The sequence below is a fragment of the Bacillus rossius genome, chromosome 1, assembly GCF_032445375.1.
Source record: "Bacillus rossius redtenbacheri isolate Brsri chromosome 1, Brsri_v3, whole genome shotgun sequence".
Lineage (NCBI taxonomy): Eukaryota > Metazoa > Arthropoda > Insecta > Phasmatodea > Bacillidae > Bacillus > Bacillus rossius.
In genome coordinates this window covers 238,488,872-238,504,970 of record NC_086330.1, presented here as the reverse complement: position 1 = coordinate 238,504,970, position 16,099 = coordinate 238,488,872, and the positions used below count along the sequence as shown (strand labels likewise).

The 16,099-nt window shown below is 40.1% G+C and overlaps 1 protein-coding gene across 1 annotated transcript in view; it reads right to left on the bottom strand.

Annotated features, from left to right (window-relative positions):
- Positions 1-16,099, bottom strand: part of LOC134546236 (zinc finger SWIM domain-containing protein 4-like) — a 451,294-nt gene that overhangs the window by 74,759 nt on the left and 360,436 nt on the right. The window contains exons 6-10 of the mRNA XM_063388904.1: positions 11,830-11,980; positions 9,611-9,762; positions 7,520-7,695; positions 5,556-5,695; positions 2,658-2,993 (exon numbers count right to left, since the gene is read on the bottom strand). Coding sequence (XP_063244974.1) covers positions 2,658-2,993; positions 5,556-5,695; positions 7,520-7,695; positions 9,611-9,762; positions 11,830-11,980 — 955 coding nt within the window. The remainder of the gene's footprint in view (positions 1-2,657; positions 2,994-5,555; positions 5,696-7,519; positions 7,696-9,610; positions 9,763-11,829; positions 11,981-16,099) is intronic.

Genomic DNA, 16,099 nt, shown 5'->3' with positions numbered 1-16,099 from the left:
GGTTGACACTGGCTTAAAACTGCTATTTTATACAAATGGTACTGTAACAGACACAATTTTTCAATTAAATTAATACCTTACTGTAAAGTGGTATGTAATTTGAAACAGAACATATAAAAATGCACAAATAGTGAAAAATCAAATACTCCGAGTTGAAACTGAGTCATAAAACATGAGTTCTTCAACCTTAAAAACACACGAGCTGCGTCTGCCATGACACAAGTTTACTTCAGTTCTGCCGGGAAATAAGCCATTCAGTGTTGTTTACAGTGCAGCTTGTGTACACATTTACACCCATCACTAGGGCAGTAGTGGAGAGCACACATCAACACCCGTCACTAGGGCAGCAGTGGAGAGCACACATCAACACCCGTCACTAGGGCAGTAGTGGAGAGCACACATCAACACCCGTCACTAGGGCAGCAGTGGAGAGCACACATCAACACCCGTCACTAGGGCAGTAGTGGAGAGCACACATCAACACCCGTCACTAGGGCAGCAGTGGAGAGCACACATCAACACCCGTCACTAGGGCAGTAGTGGAGGGCACACATCAACACCCGTCACTAGGGCAGTAGTGGAGAGCACACATCAACACCCGTCACTAGGGCAGCAGTGGAGAGCACACATCAACACCCGTCACTAGGGCAGCAGTGGAGAGCACACATCAACACCCGTCACTAGGGCAGTAGTGGAGAGCACACATCAACACCCGTCACTAGGGCAGCAGTGGAGAGCACACATCAACACCCGTCACTAGGGCAGCAGTGGAGAGCAAACATGAACACCCGTCACTAGGGCAGCAGTGGAGAGCAAACATGAACACCCGTCACTAGGGCAGCAGTGGAGAGCACACATCAACACCCGTCACTAGGGCAGTAGTGGAGAGCACACATCAACACCCGTCACTAGGGCAGCAGTGGAGGGCACACATCAACACCCGTCACTAGGGCAGTAGTGGAGAGCACACATCAACACCCGTCACTAGGGCAGTAGTGGAGAGCACACATCAACACCCGTCACTAGGGCAGCAGTGGAGAGCACACATCAACACCCGTCACTAGGGCAGCAGTGGAGAGCACACATCAACACCCGTCACTAGGGCAGGAGTGGAGAGCACACATCAACACCCGTCACTAGGGCAGCAGTGGAGAGCACACATCAACACCCGTCACTAGGGCAGTAGTGGAGAGCACACATCAACACCCTTCACTAGGGCAGCAGTGGAGAGCACACATCAACACCCGTCATTAGGGCAGCAGTGGAGAGCACACATCAACACCCGTCACTAGGGCAGTAGTGGAGAGCACACATCAACACCCGTCACTAGGGCAGCAGTGGAGAGCACACATCAACACCCGTCACTAGGGCAGCAGTGGAGAGCACACATCAACACCCGTCACTAGGGCAGTAGTGGAGAGCACACATCAACACCCGTCACTAGGGCAGCAGTGGAGAGCACACATCAACACCCGTCACTAGGGCAGCAGTGGAGAGCACACATCAACACCCGTCACTAGGGCAGTAGTGGAGAGCACACATCAACACCCGTCACTAGGGCAGTAGTGGAGAGCACACATCAACACCCGTCACTAGGGCAGCAGTGGAGAGCACACATCAACACCCGTCACTAGGGCAGCAGTGGAGAGCAAACATGAACACCCGTCACTAGGGCAGCAGTGGAGAGCAAACATGAACACCCGTCACTAGGGCAGCAGTGGAGAGCACACATCAACACCCGTCACTAGGGCAGTAGTGGAGAGCACACATCAACACCCGTCACTAGGGCAGCAGTGGAGGGCACACATCAACACCCGTCACTAGGGCAGTAGTGGAGAGCACACATCAACACCCGTCACTAGGGCAGTAGTGGAGAGCACACATCAACACCCGTCACTAGGGCAGCAGTGGAGAGCACACATCAACACCCGTCACTAGGGCAGCAGTGGAGAGCACACATCAACACCCGTCACTAGGGCAGGAGTGGAGAGCACACATCAACACCCGTCACTAGGGCAGCAGTGGAGAGCACACATCAACACCCGTCACTAGGGCAGTAGTGGAGAGCACACATCAACACCCTTCACTAGGGCAGCAGTGGAGAGCACACATCAACACCCGTCATTAGGGCAGCAGTGGAGAGCACACATCAACACCCGTCACTAGGGCAGTAGTGGAGAGCACACATCAACACCCGTCACTAGGGCAGCAGTGGAGAGCACACATCAACACCCGTCACTAGGGCAGCAGTGGAGAGCACACATCAACACCCGTCACTAGGGCAGTAGTGGAGAGCACACATCAACACCCGTCACTAGGGCAGCAGTGGAGAGCACACATCAACACCCGTCACTAGGGCAGCAGTGGAGAGCACACATCAACACCCGTCACTAGGGCAGTAGTGGAGAGCACACATCAACACCCGTCACTAGGGCAGTAGTGGAGAGCACACATCAACACCCGTCACTAGGGCAGCAGTGGAGAGCACACATCAACACCCGTCACTAGGGCAGTAGTGGAGGGCACACGGAGTGTGCACTAGGAGTAATTGCTATGAACAGACGCAAAAACTCTTTTGTGCTAAACGTAGTTGGGCCTGGACAGTCTGCTGAGGTGTTGGTCCTGGAAGGTGTCTGCACGGTGCGGCAGGGACTCACCGAAGAAGGAGTGGGGGCGGACCAGGTGGTCGTCGGGCATGACGGACGCCTCGGCGAGGGTGTCGAAGAGGCAGCCCACGGGGTCGAGGGGGTGGCCCACCCAGCCGTCGCCCCAGCCGCCCGTGGGCGGGGCGGGATGGAGGGGTGGCTGGCAGCGAGACGTGCAGGCCAGGGAGTGGGCGTGCTGCAGCTGCTGGCTCTCGTGCCAGCGTCGCTGAGCCGCTAGCTGCTGCTGCTTCATGGCCCGCACCACCGACACTGCTAGCCGCAGCGCCGCGCTCTGGTGCCCGTGGGAGCGCAGGGCGTCCACCCGCGCCGCGCACGTCGCTAGCGGCTCTGTCACACACACACACACACATTGTAAAATATAACTAACTCTTCTCCAAACTGCACGCTGAGATGAGAGAGTGAAGCACAGCACACTTCTGTGCAAGCTATACGAGGAACCAGCAATCCTTTACGCCATTTTACCCGCCATGGCAAATTTATTTATTTTTTTTGTCTCGATAATTTTTAAGTTTTTGAAGAAATATTTCAAAATTGATATTTTAGAAGCAATTTTGTAGGCATTTCCAGCCTTGTAAACCCAGATAATTTATATTTTTTTAATGACCACTCAGTAATAATCAGGCAAAATTTGTAATAATAATATTTTTAATTAGCAGTTTTTAGCTATTTAGCTATTATTATTATTAGCTAATTTTTAATTAGCTGTTTACAAATAGAAGATAACATGTGTTTGCATATGTTTGGCAACAAGATTAGCTATGAAACATAAAACGCAATGCTTGTACAGTGAAAAATCTGTTGAAACTATCCTAATTAAAAATTATGATTGGAAAATGTAACAAACCAACTTTGTGTGTATAACTGATTCATAAGCGGGGCCAAGATTTTATGGTTTTTTAAGAAAGGAAATGTTCTCTTTGTAAATATTGTATTTTGTCATTATTGTCATAAAAAATTTAAACATTTCTTATAGGATGTAGATATGAATTATGAAGCATGATTGCATTGAATAACTGCTTCATAAACTGTGATAAGACACGATAGGTAGATAAAACAATAGAATATAGAAAACTAAAATGATGAAAGTGAACATAAAAGTACGACTAAAACATTCATAACTATTCTGTAATAATCAGTTATAAATAAAATTTAATATAAAAAAAAAGCTAAATTTTTTTAATACAAAGCCAAGATTATATGGTTTTATATTTTCACTAGCTTTGTTGTGAAATTTCATTTTTATCATTTTTCTGGTTCTTTACTTTTCCATTATAGTATTTAGAAAAAGTAATATACAAAAATGAAATAATTGTTTTCACATATTACATCCAGTACTCATTCAATTTTTAAAATAAAAGCGTAAACTAAAAATTTATGATATGAAATTTTTATTTTAATAGACAAAATTTGGTAATTCAGTTGAAGTTCATTGCATTTTGTTTTTATCCTTGCATTTACATGGTATGCTGTGTATTTACATACATTTCTGTGCTATTTTGTTTTTATTGCTATTCAGCACATAATCTTGCCTTTTTTCATAAGGGTTCCAAATGTTAAATAGGGTTTACATGGAATTATATAAAAATAAACTAATGTAATACATACTTGACATATGAAATAAGTGACTTAAAAAACATGTCTTAAAACTTGACGCTTTCATAAATTGGGTAATTTTATGTGTGTGTAACTGCATGAATATGAATATTTTCAGAGTATGTGTTTGATTCACTTTTATTAAAAAACTATAAATAACTTCAATTACCAAAAAAAATAAAATGCACTCTGTACAAAATACACAGGATACAATAATTATTATTAGCACTATTTGTTGCAATATAATACACATTAGGAAAACGTATTAAGGTGACTGAACTACTGTCATAGACAAAACGCCTTGGCATGTAGTTGCCTGCCAGTGAACCTTGAGAGAGACAATTCATCGTAGCAGACACTCAGGACAGTTAGGCTCTAATTGTTACAACAATATCAACTGAAGGTGGCCTTCAAAGTTTCCTGCCACCACAAACTTGCACCCGTCAAAATATTTGGCTAGAATCTTCCATTACTTCCATGCATGTTTCTATGTCTAAAAAATATATCTAATTATTTATTAATTCAAATATTGTAAATTGAGCACAACTAGTGACCAATGACAAACTGAGGAAATAAGGAACTGTGATGTACCACCAGAGGCTGACTACGTTCAGTCAGCGACCTGTCTAAGCTGTGTGCCGGATATCTGCAAGCCTGAGAGCTAAGAGAAAACATTTTTTCTCCACTGTCAGTGTTTTGTGTTGTTGTTCACGTGGTAAGGCAGTACTTGAGGGCTTGGCTACACCCTCGCCCGCCAACTCAGCCACGTGTAGTCCAGGGATTGACCGATGCTTGTCGCTTTCTTGTGTGGTGACGTGCTGATGCAATTGTATCGGTATCTGTCGATATTCCCTATTTTCTGGACTTCCGATATAACTGTTCCAACCGATACTTCAAAACTGATACCTATGAAAAAATACAAATATTTCACCCATTCAGGTGCCACGCATGTTTCCCACTTACCTGTTTATAGTTCCACAGGCATCTTCACTCCAATTTTTCTTTAATTTAAGTCTATAATTGAATGTTTTGTTTGTTAATTAGTCAAAAGCATACTGTGTATTATGATATGTACAAATTTTATGAGGTAAAATACTTTTTTCATCCACCAAAAATCCTTATAATAAATAATTCTGTTAAAGTACAGACTTACTACTTCAAAATATTGAATTTCTGGAGACTTTCACTGTGATTGTTTACAAAAGGTATCGACTCAGTTATTAAATGTATCGGTGATTGCATCAGTATCGGTAGCGCCCGTCACCACACTCGTGCCACATGTCGCGAACGCCGTACCATTCCAGAGGGGCTGCCCCAGGGTGTTGAAGCTGCCGGACGTGAGGGCGCAGTCCAAGATGTGGCTGCAGTACGTGTCGCTGGAGAGGATGTTCTTCAGGTGCATGTTCTCCCACGACATGCTGACGGCATCCAGCGCCCTGCCAGCACACACATGCACGTACAGTGCAACCAGCAGTAACCCTTTCCCGGCTGGCCGTCACAGTTGCATACAACAAGTGTCAAGATATTGTCTCGCTTGCCATCATTATGTGGCACACAGACTATTAATTAACAAGATGAGCATCGTATCATGACTTGCTTCCTCAAACGTATATTGCTGTTGTGAACTGAGCCCAATTAAAGTATAGTTGTCAGTATTTAATAAATATGTACATATTTATTTTCTATGAAATTGCTCAGAGTTTCTATCATTTTGCTGTATACCATTAATGATAATGCATTAAAATTTTTTATCATCACATAACATGTCTTGGTTATTTGAGAATCAATCTGCACTTACGTACAAAAATAAATCTATATTTGGACGGAGTCTAAAAAGTAGGCCCGTTGGTTCTTTGTTAATCATAACAGTATCTAATCATGGTATGCACCTACTTTACGCTGATCAACAATAGTTAGAATTAAAAGCAAATCACACTTCACACGATTAATTTGAAATATTTAATTTCCTTTCCACAACATTTCCTAGAGAAACAATTTACAGACTATGTATTTCACAATTACAATGCTCAACTGTTTGAATCAGAGCAATTTTTCTTTGAAAAACCCCAGTAAGGTTCCGGTGTTTAAAATACACAGTAATTTAACATGTCTTAAACACTGTCCATTCTGTGCTGTCTGGGCAGTGGGTGGAAGAAAAATATCACAGTTCATGAAGCAATGAGAACCTTGGTGTTACTAATTCAACTGGGCATTAAACTAGGGTATTACTTCTGAAGTTGGCGATCCAGAACAAATATAATCTGGATAACTGGCTAAGGCTCACGGGTTTAAATTTTTCACTTGTATTTTTTGTATCTGTACTTACACTTACTGATAACAGGCCAAATGCTACATTTAAAAACCAATACCTTATTTTGGTGTTCATGAAATAAGTGCTTTAATATAAAATTACCTGCTCAAAACTATTTGTTTACGTACGTAATAGTCAAGATTTTCCAATCCTGGGTTATGGTAGAACCCTGTATAGGTTTTCTTATATGCATATTTCCTTATATTATTTTCTAAACATAATGAGGAAAATGTACGAAACTTGCTGAAAGGTTGAGGAAGTGTGTGTACAAAACTTTAAAGGAACATATGGGAAAGTCAAACAAGTGAAAAAATTATACAGTATTGTCACTCTTGTCACAGTGTTTGCACAGAAAGGCATTTAAGGTTGCAAGTAGGTGGCTAGATGAAAGCAGAGATTAGGGAAGTATGCAAATCGAGCACTAGCAGTCTTAAGTGATGCTGCTTTTTTCTCCACTTGTTCTTGTAATTTATATTTCAATATTGAGATGGTTTGTTTGGATCTTGAATAATTTGATTAACACCTATTTCATTGGCAATCACTAGATATTTGGAATGTGGTAGGTCATCAACTCTTATTTTAGCAATAGACTTGTGTATGCCCACTGTCCAGCCTGAGTGTCACTACAGTAAAGAAAAGCTGACATGTGAACAGCCGCGGCCACACTGGTACGTGACCGTCACTCCCACTCCTTGTCTCTCGGCTCCACCGCTCTCCCCACTCCTGCTCCAAGGGTGAGTACAAGCAAAAATAAATAAATAAATGTTGACTAAAAACAATACAAGCATAAACTGTGTTGTAAAATTAAATAACTAAAAATTAAAAATTTCATAGGAACGAAAATTTTATACGTGGAATGAAACTGGTATATTTTTAAACAACGTACAGGTAATATTTAATGCTCCTTCGTTGAGTGGGTCTCTGATTGCGAGTCAGAGCATGTTCTCACCTGTGGAACACAGTCCTGGGCAGGATGCACGCTGCTGGCCGGGCGTGGCGGGACCGCTCTCTGCCCCCTCTGGGGCGGCGGGTCTCCACCGGTCGGTACCCACCCCCACCGCCTCCCCCGCCCCCAGCGCCATCCTCGTCCGAACTGCTGTCTGAGGAGTCGTAGCGTATGTGGATCTGCAGCGGGAACACAAGCCGCTGTGAGACACCCTTCTGAACACATGCTCACAACTGTATACATTGTGGAGTCCTCCTAAACTGCTATAATGAATGCTGATGTTTGATATATAGTGTCAATATCCTTCCAGCAATGCTTGTAAAGCACAGTTAAATTTTTTTGTTAAATAATATAATAATAATATAAATTATATAATAATTAAAATTAATGAGAATTTTTATTGTTATTCTGTAGTTTTCCTAAGACCAATAAACTTCTCAACAAAGTACTTAGCTGTTGAATGTCAAAGTGTTTTCAGACATGAATCTCTATATGAAAGTGGTCCAGTGATCAGGAATTCAGCTTGTGATTCCCTACGAGACTGGAGACTGTTTTTTGAACCTGACCTCGTCACACCGTGGTCATTTTCCTTGCTGTGATGTCTGGGGTCACGGAACCAGCTCCCAGAGAGGTTGGCTGGATGCTCATTACGATCATTGCTCGGCGGCGTCTCCAGGCTTTACGTACACTTGTGCTGTATCACCTTACTTTGGCTCCGAACCAATTTAGGGTGCTTGCTTTGAGCTCTGTTATTTATGTAAGTATTATTATTAACAGAATAATACAGTTAGTTCCCACTCAAATTCCGGGGAAGGTTGTTCATTCATCTATTTTCCTGTTTTTTTTATTTTTTTACATTATTCTTTTACACAAACATATCTATAACATGTGCTAGTGCAAGAGATTTTTGTAGAAACTTTATTTGCGAGCACACTCATTTTGCTGATATGATGAGCTAGGTCCCTAAACATCAGAATTCCTGTGATTACAAAACCAGTTATTTTCTACAACCGAGTCACTGTGCATTTATTTTTTATTTTGCGCAGTTTACATACATGCACATATGGTTTTGAGTATTCTGACAGTGTGCTTATTCACTGAATCCTGAAAATTGCTTTCTATTCAACTAACTAGTGTTATGCTAAACCCAAATATGTACATAAGTTAAATAAAGCATGTTGTAGAAAATTAAGACATCAGCTGCAAAATATGTTACACTCATATTTTGTTCAACTGACATTTTACTCTTCTTTGGTAAAATTAAAAAAACAAACTAGCAACATACATGCAATGAAAATTCATTAGAAATAAAAAACATTAAATGCATCCAAATAAAAGTGTTTTTTTTTTTTGTTGTGTCTTGCTTGTACTTTAAGGTTGCAAAAATGGCATATTTCACATGCATACTAAGATAAACCTGACAGAGTTTATGCTTTTTACAAATACACTACTGTACGGTACAAGTACTTTAGCAGAACATATTATGGGAAGGAAAAAAAACAGTTTTCCAATATAACTTTACATAACTGCATTGATAAGAAACATCTGGTTTATGCTTGAAAGCTAAATGTGATGACTTGCAAACTAAAGTTCCATATGTATCCATATCTTCCTAAATACTTAAACCCAAAAACATGCATACTAAGTCCACTAATATTGAAAACAAACATCACAAAGGTCAGCTGGAATTCAGAAGTGTTTGGTATGAATATTTAAGAGTTTTATTAGGTCTGCCAATTTAGTTATTCAGATATTAAGCCACAGTTTGCTGTAAAACTTCCATATTACATTTTATGGCTCGACATGGCATAGGACCTAGCTTTTCACGCTTGTAGATGTCAACATTCGAGGAAGGCTAAATATTATATTCCAGGCGTAGATATGCCCCCATAAAATAATCAGATCCTCAGTCTCGGTGGTTTCAGACTGTACCCTGTCGGTAAATATTTGACTTTATTCTTGCCATGACCAAAATTAAACTAAGTAACTCAACAAAAATATTTCATTAGTTTGAATAATTTCAAGAGAGTACCTAACCAACTAATAGCTGTGTCCAACATACATGCACAGGCACATGGGTCTGTGGTGTCTCACCCCGTCCTGCCGAGGCGGTGGCTGGGGGCGGAAGTCGGGGTCCTCTTGCGGGCACACATCGATGAGCGACCACTTCTCCAGCAGGACCTTCCAGTGCAGCTTCTCCGTGGGCGTGCAGTGCGGGTTCAGGACGACACACACCCACAGCGCCCCTAGCACACGCAACACGCACCGTCCAGAAGTGTTCACGTCCGTTCCACGCAACCAAACACTGTGATCTTCGACTGTTCAAACTGCTGAATATCCCTTCTCCAATGGGTCAGAAGCAAACTAATCCTACACCTCAATTCATTTACTATGCTTTCAATTTTACAAAAAAAAAATAAAAATTTCATGTGTACTGAAATAGATTCTGAAATGCACAAAATTCCATGCTAGTGGTGCGAAAAATCAAGCTCAGGGTAACTAGCAACACTGGCCGGCACTCTGTCAAAGGCTGATTCACAACAAAGAGCATATTGCTTACATGAGCGTTGCCACTGCAATACATATTTACCCTTCCCAATTCAAAATTGTCAAATATAAAATGTTAAAATAACATACCATAAAGCAGTTTACATAAAAAAGAACGATTGAAGATTAGCAAATCTAATAATAAGTTTCTTATTACGTATGTAATTTTTTTCCCCAAAAATCAATTTGATAAGCGATCACTCAAATCACAAAACTTTGCTCATCACTGAAACAGACGTAACGGTGGCTGGAGAAGCCAGGACGACATACTACGAGGTCACACGTCCTGCTTGCAGGAAGGTGAAACTCTGCAACAGGACAGAAATGAGGCAAGAGAGACAATGGGAAGACACGGAACTAGCATTCCAGATGAAACCAGATTCAACTCCTGGTTCGACCATTCAAATTCTGTTTTTCGTGGTTTCCCAAAATCAATCCCGGAAAATGCTAGAGTGATTCCTTACTATAGTACAGGCAAAAAGTGCATGGGCCATGTAACCTACTGTGTTTTATTGCATAATCGTCGCACATTTTATACTAAAATCCAGTTTGAAAAGTAGGGGTGCAACGTTTATGCGAAAAAAACATTTTTATTAGGTAAAGTTATTCATAAAAACCAAACCCATTCATAGAAAGTACGTTTATTTTAAAAGTGAAGTATAAAAGAGCACGCCAAACAATTTAAATTAATAACTCATGCAAAAAAACCTTTCTTTAACTTTAAATAGAAAAACAATATCTGCAATCCGAATGGGAGCCTGAACGAATGCATAGCTATCGTCGTAGTACACACCACGAAAGAGTGCGGGCCATCAAATGTAGTTAACTCGGCACTCGACAGAGAGCACGCGTTGCATGCATCGATATTCGACTACATGTGTGCGCTCTACATGGGAAGCAACATAACCAAACATGAATGATGCCAACTAGCGCTGGCTACATTTTTGTAAGTGGTACACTGCGGCGACGCAAACGAACAGATAAAGGTTATAACGTTTAAAAAGTCTTTAAAAGAAAAATTACACATCAGACAACTTTGTATTTTCGTTAATTAAATAAGTAAGTGTCTGAATAAATATTCGATTTCTACTTTAAAAAACATTGTTTTATACGGAAAAAATACCCACACAAAGCGCTCAGAATCTAATAGCAGGACAAAAAACATCATGCGACGTTTAAGCGAGAGATTTTTTATCCAAATTTTGACACCCTAAAATATAGGTGCCACTATTATGCGCGTGCGATGATTATGCGATAAAAGAGGGTAATCAAGACAGCATTATTAACTTCTTATATAGACAAAAAAAAATTCCTAAATAGTTTTATTTAAATTGATGCATATATATATATATATATATATATATATATATATATATATATATATATATATATATATATATAATTTTATTGGAAACATAGGAAACTGCATGTGGTACACAACTAATATGTTAAATGAGACAGGTGGCTTTAACTTTGGCTGAAGAGTGGATGACGAGCAGGAAAAGAGCTAACATATTTTGTTATTTTATTGAGAGGAGTGATGTTCTGTATTAGTCTACCCGCCACAGGAAAAGGTATAACTTTATGATTACAATTATTTGGTTTGTATAAAGTTGACACTTAACACATTAGGAATGCACTTAAAAGAAACTTAATATTTTTGTGTGTGCCATATGTTCAACAGTCCTAGATCTGCATCGTACAGAGTTACCGTCTGCGACGACCACGCCGTGAGAGGAGGGGAGGAGGGGGTAGGGGCCACTCACCCAGCTGGTCCCACAGCTGCCGGCACTTGTCAGTCATGGGCGTGCCCTGCGTCTTCCACAGGAACAGCCTCGGGTCGGAGAGGAACTGTTCTGTGATGAGCGTCAGCATGCGCGCCCCGTTGGAGTCGCGCGCCCTGAGCATCTCCCTCACCTGCGTACCACCACCCACACACGCTCCAACACTAGTCCACCGCACAGCTCACACTTCCATTAGGCCTGTGTGGCTATCAGTTTATTTATTTTGATTTGTATGGGAATAAATATATCAAAATAACTTTGAATATTGTTGAAAACAATACAATTTACTATGTATGACATAGTTTACATGATTATTGTTATTATGTATGGTTCTAACATTAATATTTGTTTGTGTTAATGTTTGTCATGTTGGTACAGGAAGTGTTTCTTTATCTTTACGTGAAGTCTGTTGTATCCTTTCAGAACCATGTTCAGAGTTGTCTTTCTCAGCTATTAAATGACGGTAATAAAAGTGATGAGTGCTATAAAATAGTTCTACATTTATTTACTTGTATATCTGATCAAAAATACCATGCCTTCTAACAGGTTATGGGCCCAGGGACGGATCAGAGGAAAGGACAGTATGCAGTCAAATATAATAAGTTTATATCTTTGTGTACTGGGAACAAGATGGAAGATGAAAAATTCCGGATACCGTTATTTGATGGGAAGAATTACGATTATCGGAAATTTCGAATGTAAGTTTTCCTAGATGAAAGGGAAGTGTTGGAACATCTAACTAAACCACTGTATGAATGGGAAACATCACATCTTCAGGAAGATGGTGATAAACAGGAAACTAAAGATTCGGAAAAAAAAGGCATTAATGAAAATTAGGCGCATAGATAGAAAATGTAAGAACTATATCGTGCAGCGGATCCAGGATAATCAGTTGGAACATGTCAAGGGTAAACAAACTGTGTATGAAGTATGGACTGGACTCCGAAGATGATTTGAAAAGAAAGGTGCAGCAAGTAGGATGGTACTACATAAGAGATTGCATACAATGAAATACAAGCCTAGTGCAGAAACATTAAACGAGTACTGCCTGAGGTTCGACAGATTAGTTCAAGACTCAAGACAGCAGGAGAGCTAGGAGGTCTACATGATGAAGAAGGGGTTGTCATAAGATTTCTGCTCACTATGCCAAAAGAAATGGAAGGGGTTGTATCTGGACTTCAGACACTTGGTGCAGATAAATTGTCACTGGAATTCATCAGGAAAATAATTGAAGAAGATAATTCTCGAAAGGAAAGAAAAGGGAACAGAAGTTGATATGACTTTCAACCTGTCGCATTTTCAGGAGCAAGATGGCCGGCAAAATCAGGTACCAGACCAGGAAATAGTAAGGGGTCACAGGACACAGCCCAGAAGACTAAATTTCCATTCAAATGTCACAACTGTGGAATCGTGGGTCACAAGAAGAATGAGTGTTGGAGACCAGGAGGTGGGATTTATGGAAAAGCACAAAATATAGGAAGAGACCAGTCAAGTAATGTGAATTCATCAAAGAATGTTCACCTTGCAGAAGGAAAAGAAAGAAGAAGTTCCTATGTACAGTTTCTTAACTTCAGTTAATCAGTGTTGTGTAATGGAAGATAACCTTGGTAATGATAGCATTTGGGTTATAGACTCAGGTGCTACTGATCATCTTGTGATGGCAAGTGTTCCTGCAATAAATCGTAAGAAATTAGATGACCCAGTGCAAATAGGTGTAGCGAAATATAAAACATTTTTAGTGTCTAAAGATGTTGGTGATGTGCTAGTAGAAACACGTCAATGGAGAAACCAAAAATATTTGTATCCAAAATGTATTACTAGTAGAGAATTTGAAGTAAAACTTAATATCAGTACCAAGGTTTGAAAGCAAAGGTTTTAAATCCTCATTGAAAGAGGTAAGTGCATTATCACTAAAGGTGATTGTATTGTTGGGATAGAAAAGAGAGACGGGAATTTGTACAAACTACCCATTTTACCAAAGGTTGTCAATAGTAAAATTGAAGCCTGATCAGTTGTAGGAAACACCAAACTATGGGATGCTAGATTGGGTCACATAAGTAATCAGAATTTACAAAAACTGTCGGTGATTGTACCTGAGATTGGAAAAGTTGGACGAGTAACTGATTTATGTGGGATTTGCGTGGAAGGTAAACAAACAGCAAGTTCACATAATCACACTAGGGTAAGGGCATTGAGACCTTTAGAAAGAATACATAGTGATTTGTGTGGTCCTATAAATCCTACCTCGCTTGATGGAAAGAAATATTTGTTAACCTAAATAGATGATTTTACTCACTTCACAGTAGCCTTTGGTTTAAAGTCAAAAGATGAAGTACTGCATTATATCAAGTTGTATGAAGCTATGGTTTCAACTAGGTTTTCACAAAAGATTTGTAATTTTAGATGTGACAATGGAGGGGAATTTGTAAACCAGGGTGTTAGAGATTTTTTTTCATAGAAGGGTATTCATTATGAACTCACCACCCCTAGGGTACCTGAACAGAATAGGGTAGCCCAGAGAATGAATCAGACCATTTTGGATAAAACCAGGTGTATGTTACTTGGATCAAATCTAAAAAATACCTTTTGGCTAGAAGCAGCATTGACAGCTGTTTACTTAATAAATCGTAGTCCCACATCCGCATTACCAGAGGGAAAATTACCAGCAGAGGTACTTATGGTATGGTAGGAAACCTGATATGACAAAATTGAGGGTTTTTGAATGTATTGCATATGCACATAAAGTTAAGTGTGAAAGAAAGGGTAAACTTGATTCACATAGTCGAAAATGTTTTATGTTAGGTTATTGTGACAATGGGTATCGTTTGTGGTGTCCAGATTTCAATAGAGTTGTGGCAACTAGTAGTGTTAAATTGAACGAAACCAAATTTAATTTTGAGGGAAAACATGGGACTTATGAGTGGCAGGAGACAGAAGAAGAAAACAAATATGGGACTTATGAATGGTAGGAGACAGAAGAAGAAAACATTCCAAAGGAAGTTTATGAGGACCCAGATTCAGGAGGGGAACTTGAAAATTTCAGGGGTTTTGAGAAAATACCAGTAAATGTAGACGAACGCATGGGACGCAAATTTATAAAGACCCCAGAATACCTTAAAGATTATGTAGTAAGTGGGTTGTAAAGGGGTTCTAAAGAGAATGAAAGTAAAGAGAGGGGTGACACATCTACAGAAGGGGTTAGTGATTGTATAGACTTGTTAAGTTCAGGGCAATCTGAGAATTTTGAAGCCTTTGTCACTATGTCTTCTGTGAATGATGTGCAGCTTGCTATGAATGCCAATAGCTATTGCGAAGGGCTACCTATGACCTTTGAAGAACTAAAAGATAGGAGTGACAAAAATAATTGGTATAAAGCCATTGATGAAGAAATAAAAGCTCTCAAAGAATGTGAGACATGGGAGGTGGTCATATTACCAAAAGGTGAGAAACTCCTCAAAAGCAGATGGGTTTTTAAAATGAAACAAGATAAAAATGGAGATTTGGAGAGATATAAGGCTAGATTAGTTGTAAAGGGTTGTGGACAAACAAAGGGCTATGATTATGATGATACTTATGCCCCCGTGGCAAAGTTGACAACTGTGAGGGTATTTTTGTGTTTAGCTAACAGTAAGTCATTGCATGTACATCACTTAGATGTCAAGAATGCCTTTTTGCATGGAATACTGAAGAATGATATTTACATGCAACCTCCCGAAGGTGTTCAAGTCAAAGAGGGTAGAGTTCTAAAGCTAAAGAGAACATTGTATGGTCTAAAGCAAGCATCAAAAGAATGGAATTCAAAAATTGATGTATTTGTGAAATCATTTGGTTTTAATCAGTGTCACGCTGATAGATGTGTATACATGTATGAAAATTATGACTGTACTGTTTATATGTTGTTATTGTTAGAAGATTTCACTTTCGTGGAATGAATACAGCAAATAAGAACACATGCTTTGAGATTCACTAATTTTACTTCTTCTAAAGTTTACACACATCACACCTTAAACATGGTCGCGTCAAAACACTACTACTACAAATATGTATTGCAACAATTGTTTTTAACATGTTACCAACCTTAAAACTAAACATACCAATTTAAATGACTGCCACAAACACTTAAACAACAATATTTAACACACAACACTTCCCCTTGGCAGTTATTAAAATGACAATTCACACTTATGAACTAAACTCACTTAAACAATCAAAACACATTTTAATCTGCAATACAAGTATTCAGGTTTTTTTT